Genomic DNA, 18,410 nt, shown 5'->3' on the forward strand with positions numbered 1-18,410 from the left:
CCAAGTAATTGGTTTATAAATGAACTTGGTTACTGATGAGGTCTTTGTAAATTTTTTTTTAAAAGTCTGCATTTGAAAGACAGTGTGGTGGTGAATAACATACCAGCCTAAAAATTACTTGGATTCAAGTCCTGTCCCTTGTCAGGGGTGGGTTAGGTGACTCTTAGACAAGTCACTTCACCTGTCAATGCTTTTGGACAGTGCTGTAGGATTATAAATTGTAGAGCAGTTGCCAAATCCACATTGCTAGGAAGAGATTCCTCACTGGGGAGCTCCTTACACCAGTGAGATAATAGTTCTGAACAAGTGTTTGTATGTGTGAACATATGCATGTGAGTATGTGTCTGTCTGACTGACTGTAGATTTAATAATTGGATTTTGTGTGCACACACCTGTATGTATTTGCACATATATGTGGGTAGAGATGGTCTCTAAAAGTTGACAGGCATTTCAGAGACTTTTGAAAGAGTTCACAAAACACCAATTTAAGGAATAAATACTATTGTCATTATAAATGTTAAATGACTAATAATAGGTTATTAATCATAAACATTAATCATAGTTATACAGTTATTAGTAATAAAGTTTCTAAATGTTAAACTGCATGGATACTGACTGTCATAATTACCACATTTATTTGAAAGTCCTCTAACTTGTACATTTTTTCTCTTTGTTCTTAGGGCCTGTTTTGCAAAGGCAGGATGTTTCAGACTATGCACTCAGTGCGGGCACTACAGCTATGAATGCCCAAAGGGTCTTAAGGGCCACAAAACTGAATAAACCCATTCTCTTGGAGGGCTCTCCAGGGGTGGGCAAGACTAGTTTGGTGTCAGCATTAGCAAAAGCTTCAGGTAACAACCTTGTGCGAATCAACCTGTCTGAACAAACGGTAAGCACCAGTTTTTCTTGCGCTGGACAGATGTTGTTATAATAATGTCTCCTCATAAATAGAGAATGTAAATCCACTACCTGCTTCAGATATAAATATAGTTGAAAAAGCACAGACAAGCCTTCTAAAGTACTAACCTGTACAATAGCGAAACAAAAGTAGGTCGAAGTTTAATTGCTTTGTACTATTTAACATTTAAGTGCAGGGGACCTGGGATACTCAGAGATGAAAGCAAAAAAGTTCTTGCCTTCCACGGGCTCTGCATTCTACAGCAATGGCTGTATAATATCAGTGGAAGAAGGGGATGGGATGCAGTGACGATACTGATTTATTAGTACAAATGAAACTTAAATATTTTGATTTCCATGGCTTATCTACCCAAGCTGTGTCCCAGTTACATACTTCCTTTATTTCTTCTTCCTAAAATGTACTTACCTGTAATCCCTGTGATGTCAATTTGTTTTCCATTTGTTGATTGTCTTGATTTTTTTCTTAATGCTTGTGACACTGATAAGTTTAGTTAGTATAAAGAGGGCTGGATCTGTGTGCTCCATTGTTGACTGCTGGCGTATCAATGTACCTAGTTTGCATTTAGGTATCTTTTCATCACCTTTGGTGGCAAGATGCCATACTTGTCAGTCTTGGTGGCTCCTGATTTTATAAATGTTGGTTTGGCTTTGATTTCTTCTGCCGTGGCTCCTAGTGGGTAAAGGTGAGATATCACATGCTGCTGGGTAAAAGTAACAGGTCAGTTCAGCATTGCTGAGCGTAGGGAACTATTGCCAACTAGAATAATGGGGAGCCATCTTTGTATAAGGTGTATTCTTATTATAGTGCCTTGCATATTTTTATCTGAATTTTATCACTTGTAATACAGGAAAAAGCAAAACTGTTACTATTTCTAATCAGTAGTCATTTTTATGAATTTTTATGAGCTTAGGGAGTGACCACTAAGTAATTGATATCACAGTTGGAGTTAGTGAAAAGAAAAAAGGCCTGGTGGATCACTGTAGCCAGATTTGATCTTAAAATATTTGCCTTAGCCATTGTGTACTCCCAGTTAAAAGCAAATTAATTGCACTGCACTTGCAGTATAATTTATTTTCCCTTTTTTCTCTGAAGGATATCACAGACCTGTTTGGAGCAAATTTACCTGTTGAAGGGGGAAAAGGAGGAGAATTTTCATGGCGTGATGGCCCCTTACTGGCAGCACTGAAGGCAGGCCATTGGATCGTGTTAGATGAGGTGAGGGTGTGTGTGTGTGTGTGTGTGTGTGTGTGTGTGTGTGTGTGTGTGTGTGTGTGTGTGTGTTGTGTATTTCTAGAGAGAACTTGCGTCATCCAACCAGTGAAACTTCATGCATGATGAGATGTTATGCTTTACAGGGATGACTTTTAGGATGAGTGAGAAGGGTGGAAGGGAATAAGTATTTATTAAGCACCTACTATTCTCTGGGCACTCTGCTCTCAACCAAGTACTTCACAAATTTTTTGGAGATATTTTTAAGTTGGACCTATTTGTATAGGAGAAAATCATTACTTAGTAGTATCAGATCAAAAGAATGTGTGAAGAAATATATCAGCATTTTTATTTTCAAAACTAAAAAGCTAATTGAGGAAGGCACTTGGTATAGTGCCTCTAATGAGACATGATATATGATATTCTTAAATGATTTTCTTTTTTAGAGTAGTCAATAGAAAATAATTTTTGCATGGCAGTGAAAACTATTTCTTTAATTCCTCATTTGATGACATTTTAAAAAAAAATTAAGTTTATCTGCCTTAACCAATTCTGTCCTGGTAAAAATGTTTAACAACTGACTCTAGAAAATATCCATCTATATACATATAGACACACATAATGTATATATATATACATGACACTTAAGTTTAATCTGCATTATTAACATTTTCTCTGTCACTTTCTTAATAGACAGTCAACAAAACAATATATAAACCAAGTGCTTATTTGTAGTATTTGCCAACTTCCAAAGTGTAAATGCTCACATTGAAAATTTAACAGTTAGGTGCCACCAGCCCATTTGACTTGGCTGAATCACACCCCTGACCCCAAATCACTTTATGGCAACGTCCACTGGTCTTTGTTACATATAGCACTGCCTATCTATATTTTGCCTCTCTGATGTGTGATTGCCATCTTGTGGCCAAGGTGGACCACTGCATGTTTTCCTCACAAAATCTGGGAATTTTCAATGGGAAAATCAAATGATTTGAACTTTGCTTAAATATGTCTTAAGGGCAGAGATTATTTCATATTTGTCTTTGCAGTCCTAGCATCTAGTACAGTGACTTAGAAATTGTAGATGTTTGATAAATTCTTGGTGAATAAATGGTTCTTATCTTACCCCTTCATTTTTACAGATGTCAAAATTGAGGCCTAAAGAATTTACTGATGTTTTTCATCATTTTGCTTTGTCATGATTTTCAAGAAGGCTGAGTGTGTGTGTGTGTGTGTGTGTGTGTGTGTGTGTGTGTGTCTGTCTGTCTGTCTGTCTTTGTCTTTGTCTTTCTCACATCACCAAATAAACAGAGTGTTCTGTAGTTGTAGGGGTTGGAGGGTTCAGACCATCTTACCATGGCTCTAATTTGGGGAGATTTCTCCCAATATGTGGCACATGGTGATGGTGTAAGAGCAGTTGAAATTTTTCATTCTTTGAACCTTGTAAAATATAGAGCTCACCTAATTTGCTGAGAGGAGAGATCTGTATATAAATTGCCTTTAGTAATCTCTTTGCCCTCTTCTTTTTCTCTGACCATAACAGTTGAACCTGGCTTCTCAGTCAGTGTTAGAAGGACTAAATGCCTGTTTTGATCATCGAGCAGAAGTCTACATTCCTGAAATAGGCATGACCTTTAAAGTTCAGCACAAGAAGACAAAGATCTTTGGCTGTCAGAATCCCTATCGACAAGGAGGGGGAAGGAAGGGTTTGCCTCGGTCCTTCCTTAATAGATTCACTCAGGCAAGTGTTGGTATTTCTTGTTACAAAACTCACAGATGAGGTTTTGGGCCTGTCTATAAACCAGCTGTTAAAAGGGCCATCTAGGATCATGAGGAGAGAACTGATTTTGTGACCCAGCTCAATGGTTATGTGTCTTTACCTGGGCAGCATTCATAGGGGCCTGTCTTCTGACTTGGGGCACTGAGAAGACCATACTGTGGTTCATAAACTCAGATTAGTATTTGTCATTTTCATCTCTGAGAGGTGTAAGTGATGAAGTTAATACCAACTTTCTTGATTTTTTTCCTCAGAATATGTAATGAACTCATGTTAATTACCAGACCTGATTCATCCAGTTTATGGCTTGTCACAAAGATAGCCTAGTGTAGTGAATAGAGAGGGCTGGGTTCAATTCTTTCTCTGAGTCATATTGACTGTGCAACCTTGGGAAAGTCCCTTAACCTTTTGGCATCTCAGGAAGCTCTTAACATTGTAGAACAATTGCCCATCTGCATTGACAGAGGAAGGTGCCTCACCATGGAGTTCCCTACAATAATGTGATCATAGTTTTTTTAGGGGGATGGGAATGGGGGAAGGGAGGTGGCAGTGGAGTAAGGTACTATTGAGCGCTTTCACTTAATAGTTTCATTTGCCACCTGTTATCCCAAGGTTTCAGAATTTGGCTAATATGTCTTCTATAGTAAATGTAGACTTTTATTATCCTTACTATAACTGTCCATCATGCTGAATTAGCCAAAGCTGACTAGGCATCTATTCCTTGTGTATTGGATGTATTTTTAAGAACATTGTGAAGAAAATGATTAAACTATACCTTCCTTCCAAGTCTGGATTTTTCCTAAAGATAGTGGAGCATAATAAACAGAAGACTCCTTTCCTAATTGAGAATTAAAAGGGGCTTTATTATTCTAGGGGAAAGGAGAAAGGAAATCTCTGTAACAGGGAAGTTGGCTTTTTTTCCCTTATGAGTCCCAAGTTATTAAAAAAAGTGTCCTTTTGCAGGTGAATAAATTGTAAGTATGTTCCATAGTGCTTTTTGCAGTTTGGCCTGGTGGAATGATGACATTTACTTACATTATTTATGGACTTTTTCTCCCCCTCCAGGTCTATGTGGACTCACTTTCAGCTTCTGACATGGAGTTCATTGCAAACACCTTATTTCCTGCCATTGAAAAAAGCATTGTTGCAAAAATGGTTGCTTTTAACAACAAAGTAAGATCATGTTGAAGCATTTTGTTTTCAGTCTTTCTAGCACGGCTGAGGCTTGAGGTGTTCATCACCTTGAGCATTACGGCAGCTGTGCATTCAGTGTGTGTTGTGTTTAGTTGTCGATTCTCCAGGGTTAGCCCTGTTTGTGAAGATGGTGAATCATAGTGGAATATTACACCTTCCCGGCTTTTTTCGCTTACGGCAAAGCTGGAGTGTTAAAATAATTATTACATTGTGTATATACTCAGTTGTGGTACTAAACACTTTCAGCTTTTTTCCCTGGTGTTTGAAAAACAAGTCAGGGAAAGGAGGAAAATGAATCAAAAAGCTTATTTTTTGATTTCTAGTTTTACACTCCAGCAGCATCTTTAGTTTCCTCTTCTCTTGAATTCCTTTAACGGCATGAATGTAATGCTTGCTAGTGAGACAAAGTCTCCAAGAAAGGTTTTTCCTTTCCTAGATTGATCAAGAAGTGACTTTTGAGAAGAAATGGGGTCAGAAAGGAGGACCCTGGGAATTTAATCTGCGGGACCTCTTCCGCTGGTGTCAGCTGATCCTCGTTGACCAGTCTCCAGGGTGTTATGATCCTGGCCAGCATGTGTATTTGATTTATGGAGAAAGAATGAGATCCAGAGAAGACAAAGAGAAGGTGAGTATTATACTATCTTATTCCATTTCTTTTTTTTCTGAAAGCTAGGCTTGTTTCTTGTGAGAAGTAGTCAAGGATGGTAGTGTGACAAGACTAGCAGTAATACCAAACATATTGGAACTCTTCGATAGGAAGAAAGGATTTATTAAGTACCTACTATGTGCCCAGGACTGACTGTACTAAGTACTTTACCAACATTTTCTCATTGTATTCTCACAACACCCCTGAGAGATAGATTCTATTATGACTCCAATTTTACTGTTGAGGAAACTGAATTAGAAGTTGAGTGACTTGCTCAGAGTCACAGTGTGAAATTTGAACTAGGGTCTTCCCGACTCTACACCAGTGCTCTATTCACTGAGTCACCTAGATGCCTCTGGTAATGCAGGTATTAGGAGGGGATTATCCATATGAGTCTGAATCTGTGTGACCGTGAAACCATGTTGTAGCAGACTTCTCTCATGGTTATTAGAAGAGAGTGTATTTTATCTTAGAGGCATTTAGGAGTAAGAAGAGCTTCTTGAGAGGCAACTAGGTAGCATAGTGGATAGAGGGCTGGGCCTGGTGTTAGGAAAACTTTGTCTTCTTGAGTTCAAATGTGACCTCAGACATTTACAAACTGTGTGATCCTGGGCAAGTCACTTAGCCATGTTTGCCTCGGTTTCCTCCATTTGTGAAATGAGTTGGTGAAGGAAATGGCAGACCACTCCATTATGCGGAGGAGACTAATATGCTCAGACCAATGCTTGAGGAATATCAGTTTCATAGCTATTAGGAGAATGGATTGGTAATGTGATACAAATGTTCTTAAGTAAAGCTGTCTGAAATAAGTTCAAATGAAGGAAAAAAGAGTTAAAATAGGTTTTTTTAAAAAAAAATTTAATGTAAAATTAGAAGTGGTGTGAGATGCCTTGTAACTGGTGAATTATCCTCATTGGTATTTTGGGATTTCTTCCTTCACAGTGGAAATTTGTTAAGTAGAGAATTTTTGAGCTGAAAGACCTCATGCAATCCAAAAGTTAGGTGATTTACCTAAGGTCACTAGTTCAAGGGTGGTGCCACATTCGACCCTCTAGGATAGTCCTCAAGTGCAGCCCTGCATTCAGTCAAAGGCCCCCACTTGAGGACCATCCCGGAGGGCCACATGTGGCCTGGGGGCCACAGGTTCCCCACTCCTGCACTACAGGGTATCCCTAAAGTCTGGACACATAGGCAAAAATGCATATTTTGAAATATTTGGAATATTACCAGACCTTAGCCCCCTTGACTTCTTTTTCTGGGGTATGCTAAAAGAGAAGGTGTACTCAATGAAAATCACAGATGCAGCCCACTTCATTGAATGCATGAAGAGTGAATGTGCTAAAATTGATGGCAATGTAAAGTTATTGCATCGAGTTCATGTGAATCTTGCAAACTTTTGCATTACAAATGATAGAAATCATATTGAAGATGTTAAAATTTCATTCATTTCATTTCTTGAAAATATGCATTTTTGCCTATGTGTCCAGACTTTAGGAACATCCTATACTTTGTTGTTGAGACATTCTTAGAATCTAGATCTCCTTACTCCAATACAGTATACTATTCCTACTTTATTACTGCTAGAATTTCTGGTTTCATGTATTATGGAATTAGTATAGAATATTTTTTGATTGTCTTTGTTTTATCAATAAAATATACTCTTTAAAGTAGTGGTTAAATTTTCAGGTGTGATTTTATTACATTTAGATTTTGTAGTTTATTTCTGTGGTCTTTTAAAAAAGAAAACAGGGTTTATTCAATGGAAATAATTTTGGAGCAAATTTTGCTGAACTACATCTTTTCTTTTGAATGCTGGATAATGACATTAACTTACAGTGAGATTTATTTTCCAGGGATTGATGATAATAATAATAACAATAGCAGATAGCAGTTATGTAGAACTTTAAAGTTGGTAAAGCATTTCTGCATATATCACTTTATTAGAGCCTCACACAACAGTCCTTTGAGATCCACTATGACACTTAGCTGCCTGAGAAATAGATTTGGGATGCTATATCATTAAGGCAGAATTCATGACTTCAAAGATAACCATGAATATGCCTGAATGGTCCAGAATTGCAGGATATAAGGAATTCTCTAAGTAGAAGGCAGAGGAGTTAAAGCATTTATTGAAACTCAAGAGTAGCAGACCCACGGACCAGTGTCCCCAGTTCGACATCCTGGCAAGAACCTCCCAAAACCAGTATGCCCATCTCACAATAGTGACCAGGAGGCCACAGAAAAACATTATGGCAGCAAGCCAAACCATACTGGTGCCCCCCCCCCCCCCCCCCATCCCATCCCCAATGCTAGGGCCCTCCAGCAAGAAGACCACCCACTGGCCTCAAGCCCCTGCTCAGCACTCTCCAGTCTCCGTGAGGGTCAGTCCTGCCTTTTTGTAGCGCTTCCGCTGCAATCTCCAAGCTGTGTTCCAGCTAGCTGACTGCTTCCTCTCACCAGCTGCCTCTCCAACTGCCTCTCAGCTCTGCTCCAACCATTCAACAAGCTCCTCCCACCACAGGCTTCCATTGGCTCCAGTCGTAGCCACTCCCCCAGGACCCTGAGAGGCCAGCCCCCGAAGCCCACTCAAATGGGCAGGGAAGATCTTCCCATTCACTTGATTGCCTTTACAGATGCATGTGCATTTAGATCATAATAGTTTCTGTTCCCTTCCATCACTTATTGTGGGCCAGAAGCTATGCCAGCAACTGGAATTTCTTCCATTATAGAGAATGAACTACTTGATAATGTTTTCAGAATTTATTTCTTATGTGTTTTCACCAAAACCCTCAGGTGATTTGCACGTATGTAACTGCAGTGTTGTTGAGTCCAACCCTTAATTAATCATGAGCTTGATAACCACATTCTCAAATCACTAGAAGAAAGACTTTGAGAGTTGTGCATATTGAGCAGAAATACTCCGAATAAAGCATGTAAATTACAAACCTACTGAGAAATTTTTATTTTGTTCCTTTCCCCCTCCTCTTTAGGTCCTTTCTGTATTCAAGGAAGTTTTTGGTCCCACTACTGCCCCATACATGGGTACAAGACAGTTCCACATTACTCCTTATGAAGTTCAGGTGAGGGGAACATGATATTTATTCAATAGCCCTTTGTTAATCTGATTTTCTTCTCTCTTTCAATATTTGAACACTCAACATTCAAACAACCTTTGATTACTTTTTTTTTTAAGGTTGGCTATTCAGTTCTTTCCCGTGGCAATTACGTTCCTCAGCAATCCCAGAGACCTTTGTCTCTCTTACACCAGTCCTTGAAATTCCTTGAGCCTGTCATGAAATGTGTGCAAATGAACTGGATGGTCATCCTTGTGGGTCCTACTGCTGTTGGGAAGACCAGCTTGGTCCAGCTCTTGGCCCACCTGACAGGACATACATTAAAGATTATGGCCATGAATAGTGCTATGGATACCACTGAACTATTGGGTGGATTTGAGCAGGTAACTACTGTCTTCTTATTTAAGTATTTAAACAATTTTTCCATCTTATTTATTGAAGCCTTTTTACTTTTACCTTGCATCCATTTCCAAACATTAACCTGTCCTCTCCTATTATCAGGGAACCTTATTTGTAAACAGAATTAGCAGATGAGGGAAAGTTTTAAAAAGGGGGGGAGGGAGCAATTGAGCAAAACTAACAAACACGTCTGACAGCATATGTGGCATTTCCATATCCAATCCTCCACCTCTCCAGCAAAGAAAGTTGCCTTTTTTCAACTCTTTTCTGGGGACAAGCATGGTTGTTACGTAGTATTCAGGTTCCCTTCTCCCCTCCTTTTCAGTTACATTGTTGTATTAATTATGTATATTGTTTTCCTGGTTCTGCTTACTTCACTCTGTATCAGTTCATATATTTTTTTAAAGCCTTTATTAAACACTTACTATATGCCAGGCACTATGCTAAGTGCTTTACAGATATTTCATTTGATCTTCAAAATATCCCTGTGAGATAGGTACTATTATTAGCACCCATTTTCAAGTCGAAGAAACTGAGACAAGCAGCTAACTACAGTGTTTGAAGCCAGATTTCAACTCAGGTCCTCCTGACTCCAGACCCAGCCGTCCAGCCACTGCTTCCAATATGATATAGGCTTTATATTTAAATAGCTTTCTGTACTCCTGAACTCTTCATATTTGTTTCCTCTAATATATTGCTTAATATGATGCTTGTTGCCGTCTTGCTGGGGTGCTAGTGACTATGAGTGTTGCCTTCGACTGTTTTAACCTCCTGTTATAGGTTGACATCATACGGCCATGGCGACAGTTGCTTAAAAAGGTGGAGTCTACTGTGAGTGTTCTTCTCAGGGACAGCCTTCTTCTCAATCCTGAGGATGCAGAGGTAGTACTTCGTGCCTGGAGCAATTTCTTCCTCACCTATAAGCCCAAGTCTCTTGGAGAAGTTGGGAAGGTTATCACTATTGAGATTGTGAACAAGCTAGAAGCAGTATTGCTGCTTGTCCAGCGCCTGAATAATAAAATCAACTCCTTCTCCAAGGCAGGTAGGTGAATGCTGTGTAGATAACAAACTTCTGAAGGAAGCTGGTATAGGCTCTCCATGGTGCCTGGACCCTTGGGGGCTTTTGTGCTAGCTCCCCAAAGCCATTATTCGTGCAGTAATTGTTCTAGTCATTAAAATCCAAGAATAACTTTGAGCCTGAAAATATAGTTGAAAGTGGTTGTCTGAGACAATGAATTAGCAATACTGATTTTTCATGCAGCGAGGAAATGTCGAATTTTCCTACCCTTGTAGTTCATATTGTTGGATGATATGTACCAGCAGTCTGTTTCGCTGTTGGTTTTTTGACTAGAAGTATACTTGTCTGTGGTCTGATGGTCTACAGTTAAGCCTCATTTATTATCTTGGTATGTTAATCAGAATATGTATCTCTGTTCTTTGTCACTTGAAGCCAGGGTACTTAGAATTTTTATTTTCATGCACAAACCTCTGGTAGGAATGAGTTCACCACTTTAGCTATGAAGAAGACAACCATTGCACATAGCCCATGTGCCCAGTTTATATAAATTCTCCCCCTCTCGTCTTCTTCCTCTTCCTCCCTCTCCTCCTCTCTTTTCCTTCCTCCCTCTCTTTATCCTTCTCTCCCCCTTTTCTTCTCTCTGCCTTTCTCTCTCCCCCCACCCCTATTTCCCTTTCCCTCTCTTTCTCCCTCATCTTTCTCTTGCTGCCTGTTCCCCTTTCCCTTTCTCCCTCTCTCTTCCCCTGTTTCCCTTCCTCCCCTTCCCCCTTCTCTCCACTTTCCCCTTTTCAAACTAAACCAATATGCTCCCTTTACCAAAGAATGGAGCCTTTGGCATTCATAAAGCAATCTCCATCTGTCAGCTTCTTCCTGCTTAGAATGAAGTCTAATGACATGGTCCCTTTAGGAAAAGTTGAGCTCTGTAAGTAGGAAGTGCCCAACCCACATGGGCTGAGTGATTGAATTTTAATCTTCGAAATGATGTCATCAGTGATTGGTTTTATAGTACATCGGCAGCCTTTGAATTGGGTATTTCTTGATTTATGTCTGTAGTCAGGATTTCGAATCCTTTTTGTTCTTATTAGAGGTCGTTTATGATTGAGGCAAGTGTCATTTAAAATTTAAGGAAGGCAAGATGGGAATTGTGAGCTTGCTGCTGGCGTGGAAACAGTAATTGGCTTATGTGGCTCAGGGCATCCTTCCAGGAGGAAGACAGATGCCCATATCTACTCTTATTAATTAATTTTTTTGTGTATGGTGTTCAGAGGGTGGTGAGGACATATGGAGATGGATAAAATGGTATGCTAGGATGCTTAGAGCACTGCCCTAAACTTAGGTATTTAGATGACACAAATAATTGGCCTGGTATAAGCAAGGACCATGAAAGAAGAGGCTTACTAATTATTAGCTTATAATGATAGAATTATTGATTTCAGAGCAAAGGTACAAATTAATAGTTTTAATTCTAGTTAAGTTCTGGTTTAGTTCATCAAGACCTCTCTTTATTTCCCTTTACCTATGAAGATGATGCTTGCAAGAGCTGCTACTGCAGGCCTGTGTAATATGGCTTAACTTTTAGCTTTGAGGAGCCACTGGATGCCTTGTGCTGTTTGTATGTCTAGGAGGCTACTAGCATAACTACACACCAGTAAAAATTTTCAGTTATGGATGAAACAAAGACACCTCATCCTCTAGCTGCCTACGATATAGAGAAGTACTGTCTTCCAGTGTCTCTTAACTTCTGTTGGCATATAATTGTGCCTTTTCTAGTTTAGAGACTTCCCAAATGAAGTCTTGTAAGCCTAAATACAGCCTCTAAAGACATACTTGTCGAATTCCGGGCTGCTTGCTGGATCTGCTTCCTCTCTGGGAGTTTGTATAGCCTCTTGCATCTTACCAGAGAAGAAAACTATATATAATGTGTACACATCTTACTTTGCATCAGCCAGTTGATGTCCAGATATTTAAGATAGACTTTCAGACTTGATTCTTGGTACCAATGTGAATTTTGAATGTGAATTTTTCATGAGGCGGTCAATTTAAAGGAATCTTCGTATAACGTAATCAGCTTCACTATGCTTCCCACTTAGCATTTTCATCTAAGAACTATACAACATCTGATTGGAAACATTCTTCTGCTCCTTCTGTAGCTTGAGATCCCAAAGTGTAAGGAAATTAATTTGCATCAGCAACAGGTACTCAGTTAACCCAACGAAGTATATCTCCTAGGTAGTAATTACTTAACATTTTAAATCTCAGTGAAAATTTCTTAGTGACACAACTTTTTAAAAACTGATTGAAATTGCAGCTGTCTTCCTAAATAAAGTATTGCTATTTTGATTGTTCCCTCTAATGTAGTGGTTGGCAGTTGCCATTTGAAGTTGAACATTATAAATCAAAATCTTGCTTATGACATTTCAGAATTTTCCAGAATTGTGGAAGAGTTCCGAAGCTTTAGGTTGAAGCTTATTCAAACTGTGGATGGTCGAAGTCACGGCACATTTGAGTGGGTGGACAGCATGTTAGTTCAAGCCTTACAATCTGGAGACTGGCTTCTGATGGACAATGTTAACTTCTGCAAGTAAGAGGGCATTCGTTACTCCTTTGGACTTCTTGGTTGAAGGATGAATAGGGCACCTAACTCAGAAATTAGAAGCTCTGATTAGCCCTGTTTCCTTTCAGTTGAAACTTGTTATTGTGCTCAGTATTGAATGCTTTTTGGTTCTTAAACAAGTTGCTAAAAAATTTTGCTTTCCCCCCAGGGTTGTACAGCTTAACTTGGGTTACAGCTGGTGTCTTAATTCCTGGGCATAGAATATGATCATTGTTATTAATTTCTTAATGACTCTTGAGTTGGCCTGTGTCTTTTATCTGTGCCCTGACTTAATGTAATAGAAGGACTATTATGCTTGGATTCAAAGATCTTGGTTCAAGTCCTAGCTTTGCCATTTACTACTTGCGTGAAATGTGTCCAGATCTTTTGAGTTGATTTTGATTGTCAGGGGGTCAAATGGAGAGTTTCATCTTAATTTCACTTGAGAGACCTGCTGTCTAATGAAATGCTTTGCCCCACAGCCCTTCAGTGCTGGATCGCTTGAATGCTCTTCTTGAACCTGGGGGTGTCCTCACTGTTAGTGAGAGAGGAGTGATCGATGGATCTACTCCCACTATTGCTCCACATCCCAACTTCAGGTATTTTTTTTTTTTTTTTTTTAACTTTTTGTTATCCCCCTAAGAATCTTGTAGGCCGGCCCACCCCTCACCCCCACCCCCTTCCCACCGGCCCTAGGTCAGTAGATAGGTGTCCAGCAAGAATCCTGAGATTGCCCTTTTAGAACCAAGCCAAAGAGATCATATGATGAGCATTGATTAGCATTGTTAGGCTTAGGTGCATTTTCAGCTGTTTTATTCGATTCCGTGATGCAAAAAAAGGGAAAATGCAAATTCAAGGCAAATGTGACTGACACAGGTTTTGGAAGTTTATAGTGCTGAGGTGTTGGGTTCCCAAGATGAAGGTGGGTTTTGTTGTGTGTTTGAACAAGTAGCTGTTACAAAGATTAAGCATAACTTACACACAGGAACTACAGAAGGCGACTGTGGATTTTGGACTCATTCAGCGCTTTCCTGTCTAACAACTCTAGATGAGTGACATTAATGACAATATTAAACAGCTTGGAATTTGTCCAGTTAAGGACAAAATTAAAGCTGTTGATCTTTTAATTAGCCTTGTTAAAGACTGTGTACATGCCTCGCTTAGATTTCAGAGATGATGGGCCTTAGGTCTGCCTTCATTTTCTATAGCCACTGTAATAGCAACTGTGATTTTTTTGTTTTTCTTTTTCTCCCACACCAAACCTCGTTTGACAGGCTTTTCCTTTCAATGGATCCTATTCATGGAGAAATATCCAGAGCTATGAGGAACCGAGGAATTGAGATTTACATTCCAGGAGAAAGGGATGAGAGTAGTCCAGATCCCCTGGATTTGAAATTGTTGTTGCATAGCATAGGTTTGGTTGGAGACAATTTATGTGACACCCTTATAACCATGCACACAGAAACCAGACAAGTCATTGCAGGTAAGTTGTAATATTAGTTCCTATATTACACAAACACCTGCACTTCAGAAATCACAGAGAATCTCAAGGAATAGTGTGACTTACTGGTTTGAATCAAGAGAAAAGGAATTTTTTTAGTATTTTGTATGATATATCAATTTTGTGCTTTTAAATTCTTGCTTGTGGAAACAGTGGACCACTCTTGTCATCATGAGTATGTATTTTGAAAATCCTCCACTGGAATTTTTCTGGAGGGTGAAGATGTATGAGTGGGGCATCTTGTATTCTTTTAGAGGCAGTGAGCCTCTGTCCTATGCCATGGTTCAGATGCATGCCCTTCTGAGGGTGAAAGAGAAAGCAAATTCATTGTTGGCTAAAACTTTTCCAGAGATAAGATAGCTGCTTGGAATCAAGTGTATCTGAATGAGAAGAGGAGATTGAGACATTGATTAGATGTTTGAGCAGAACTGAAAGGAATCATCCTTTTTAAAAATATTTTTTTTAAGTTTGTGGCAAAAACTTAGAAAACAGTTGCTCACAAATGATAATGTTTCTCTTCTAAGGTTCTCCAACATCATCTTTATCTGTCTTTTTTCACACGGCCACACTCATTGCCCAGCGCCTACTGCGCGGCTTGAGTGTAGCCAGGGCCTTTTATGGAGCATGCTGGGAAGTGTATGTCTGCCCTCAACAGTCACCAGCAAACCGACAGGTAAATGTTTTGAACCTTTACGTGAATTATAATATTGAATGAATGAATACAACAGCCTGCTGACAAGGTGCCAAGCACAGTTTTAAGTGAATAGCATTAGAGTACTGCATAGCAGTAAAAGATTTTTCATTTTTTTATTTCTTACCACATTATAGAGACTAAAGCAAAGCATTAAAGAGACAGTGGACAGAGTGCCAGATTTAAAGTAAAGGTACCTGGGCTTGAATCCCACTAGTACTCCTTACTATCTCTGTGATGACCATGGGCAAGTCATTTAATCACATTGGGCCTCAATTTTGTGATCTATAAAATGAAAGAGCTATCCTTGATGGCATCATAGGTCCCTTTCAGCATTAATTTTATGGTCCTCTGGTCTGTGCTGAGAAAGACAACTTAATAAATGGGTTCAGTGGACCTTGACAATAGAATCAGATGTAATGTATCATTCATCTTGATGCCATCACTGGGTAATAGGAAAATTGCCATTATTCTTATGAGGGAATTTATTCCACTGATGGAATGAATAATCAGGATCTAAATTGTGCAGCTGTATATTGATAACCATCTTGATGCTGTTGTATAGCTGTAGTCCAGATATGAGCTATAGAGATGGTCATTTGTGGCTCAAGAAAATTGTATTGATCAGTATAAGGTGTTGTGAGTATTCTAACTGATCTCTTGGGTATTGTTTATAATATTAATTGCTTAGTGAATAGATTTCCAGCCTCAGAGTTTGGAAGGTCTTGGTTTGACATTGAATGTGTGACCTTAGGTGTAAGTTAGCTAAAACAACTCAGAGCCCTAGGCATCTCTTTAAGACTATAAGTTGCAGAGCAGTTCTCAGTCTGAATTGGTGTTAAAAGGGTCCTCATTGGTAGTTCTTTATACTAATAAAACCACAATTCCAGATCACCCCAAAATGTTGAGTGCTATTTATCTTTTCCCTCCTTTCTTATCAGCTCGTGCAGGAAATATTGGTGAGATGTGTTTCTTCTCTGAAGTCACCAGAAAAGTGGGGTAGCTCACTTCTTGCCATGGGTGTGTGGCCAGACTCTCTGCCCTCAGCCCTCTTTGCTACTGAAGATTCCCACCTTTCTACAGTCCGAAGTGATGGACAGATCCTTGTGTACTGCCTCAATAGGCTAAGCCTGAAAACCAGCAAGTGGGAAAGGTGAGTAAGAGAGTCGTTTGTGTTGCTCCGTGATGGAGGGAGGTAGCATAGTATGGTGGAAGAAGCACTGCGTCTGAAGTTAAGAGGACCCGGGTTCAAATGTCATCAAAGTCATTTGCTCCTGTGTGTTCTTGAACAAACATGTAATCCCTTGACATCTTGGTTTCTTTTCACTGTAAGGAGATTCAAATAGGTAGCTTTTGAGGGCCTTTCACATTCTAGATGTTCCTGTGATCCATTGTAGTGCTAGGTTTTGTTCTTAAGTAATAAGGAATGTGTTCCTGGTATCCCAAAGTAATACATTGTATGGCCAAGAGCTGTCAAATGATGATTGGTCTACTTTAGGGTTCAGATGTATCAAATCTCAGATGAGCAACTATATTATATTTTTTGTTTTATAGTGGTTTCTTCAACCCATTTTTGGAGTAAAACATAGGTGGTATGATTTCTTGTTTTGTTTCTGTTGAACAGAAATTATTGAAAGTAGTTAGCAATATAGTGATGTTTTCCTGTATCAGCTATAATAGTATATCTCTTTTAAATGTTATGGTTGTGATTGAGGCTTTAAATACGATTTACCCCTTACAATCTTTGCTCCTAAGAAATTCCTGTTTCCCATTGTACCATTTTTTGTATTCATGCCCTTGCCTTGTTGAATTGTGAAATAAATTATTTTTTCTTACTAATTCTTATTCTTTCTCATGAATTCCAGGATACTTCCTCTTACTTTGCAAGACTTGGAGAAAATAATTCAGTCCTCTAACTCTGAGAGTCTGAACTTCAGTACAGTTGAGATGGATACTTCATGGTTAGATGAAATGAATGTCTTGGCTGCTTCTATTAAATTGCTTGTTGAAAGAGCAACCAATCAGGACTGGGTTCTTCGAGTTAGGTGGCTTTACCATCTGGCCAAGAATATACCACAAGGTCTTGGTAGGTAGCAAGATCTCAGTCCTTTTCTGTGTGCCAGTATGTATGTGTTTATCATTCTTAGTTTACTTTTTGAACATCTGGAAGTGTTCACACTGTGGAGAACAAGCGTAGTGTTTTTGATATTATAACTCAAGGTATTTTGTTGCATTCTTTCTGTTGTCCTCAAGGTTTTTCAACCTAGTCATTTGATAAATATCCCTTATTTAGTATGTGATAAGACATAGAAAACAGTTCTATGAATAAGAAAGTTTACACTAGCCGTACTAGAATATCATTGTGGTGGAGAGGTAGAGGCAACCCTAGATTCTTGGAGACTATGCTAGCAGAGCAAAAGCACTAGCTGACACAAGCCCCCCAAGCTAGGAATGCTTGTTGGTTGTCTAAATCTAGGCCTGCCTTAGTTCAGACAGACTTTTCACCAACTTGGTCGCCAGGTCATAAATTTTGAACCAAAGACCATTTTTTAAAACCCTATTGTAAGTTACAGTGCCTGTGGTTTGCATCATTGAGAGAACTCTGCATCTTTGAAATCACAGATCCTTTAAGTATTGAAGTGTGTGAGCAAGACCCTTTATTACAACCTCCCTGCCTGCCTCCTGCCCTCCAACCACACTTTTCCAACTTGAGATATTCCAGATGATTCTGAAGTTCTATGAACCTTTTTGGCACAACTCTACAGGGATGTCTATATAGAAATTAGTACCCTGTGTGTGTACACATTAGCATTAGTTTAGTCATTAAAAATAAGTCTATTTAAAAAATTCTTTTAAGAAGAATAGGAATGATGTCATTGATAACACATTTTATTTTCTTCTCAGTATCTATTGATGGGGACCTCATTCAGAAAAGGATTGTAGAATATGAGCACTATTTACTTTTAGCCTTAAAAGTTTCCTTATATTTCTCGTGGTAGGACAATACATAAAGTCATTTCAGTCAATTGATGGGAAAATAGGAAGAAAATGCATTAGCAGAGGTAGCAGATACTGAGGAACATGGAATCTCTTGGTGGAAATTGTTGCTTGAAATTACATTAGGTTTCTACTCATTTTCTCTATATTCCATGATAATGATTGGAATAGCTGAATATCTGTGTTGTGCATACCTGGTTGACTCTCTGCAGGAATTGATTGCATGTTTACTGTCAGATGTGATCAGTTCCTGAGCCTTTTTTTCCTCCTACCTGTAGAGTGTATAAAGACTTACCTAGAATCTGGTGCTGCATCTTTGACAAACTTTTACTCTAATCCGCTCTCTGCTGAGATCAATAATGTTATCAAGATGATGCAACCAAATGTGACAG

At 39.0% G+C, this 18,410-nt stretch overlaps 1 protein-coding gene across 1 annotated transcript in view; it reads left to right on the plus strand.

Annotated features, from left to right (window-relative positions):
* Positions 1–18,410, plus strand: part of MDN1 (midasin AAA ATPase 1) — a 190,499-nt gene that overhangs the window by 90,749 nt on the left and 81,340 nt on the right. The window contains exons 36-50 of the mRNA XM_036767059.1: positions 681–889; positions 2,012–2,134; positions 3,672–3,869; positions 4,971–5,078; positions 5,536–5,724; positions 8,736–8,825; positions 8,939–9,202; positions 9,999–10,260; positions 12,658–12,817; positions 13,312–13,428; positions 14,104–14,312; positions 14,855–15,003; positions 15,963–16,174; positions 16,887–17,107; positions 18,297–18,410. Coding sequence (XP_036622954.1) covers positions 681–889; positions 2,012–2,134; positions 3,672–3,869; positions 4,971–5,078; positions 5,536–5,724; positions 8,736–8,825; positions 8,939–9,202; positions 9,999–10,260; positions 12,658–12,817; positions 13,312–13,428; positions 14,104–14,312; positions 14,855–15,003; positions 15,963–16,174; positions 16,887–17,107; positions 18,297–18,410 — 2,625 coding nt within the window. The remainder of the gene's footprint in view (positions 1–680; positions 890–2,011; positions 2,135–3,671; positions 3,870–4,970; positions 5,079–5,535; positions 5,725–8,735; positions 8,826–8,938; positions 9,203–9,998; positions 10,261–12,657; positions 12,818–13,311; positions 13,429–14,103; positions 14,313–14,854; positions 15,004–15,962; positions 16,175–16,886; positions 17,108–18,296) is intronic.

Source organism: Trichosurus vulpecula, chromosome 7 (genome assembly GCF_011100635.1).
Source record: "Trichosurus vulpecula isolate mTriVul1 chromosome 7, mTriVul1.pri, whole genome shotgun sequence".
In the NCBI taxonomy this organism is placed as follows: Eukaryota; Metazoa; Chordata; class Mammalia; order Diprotodontia; family Phalangeridae; genus Trichosurus; species Trichosurus vulpecula.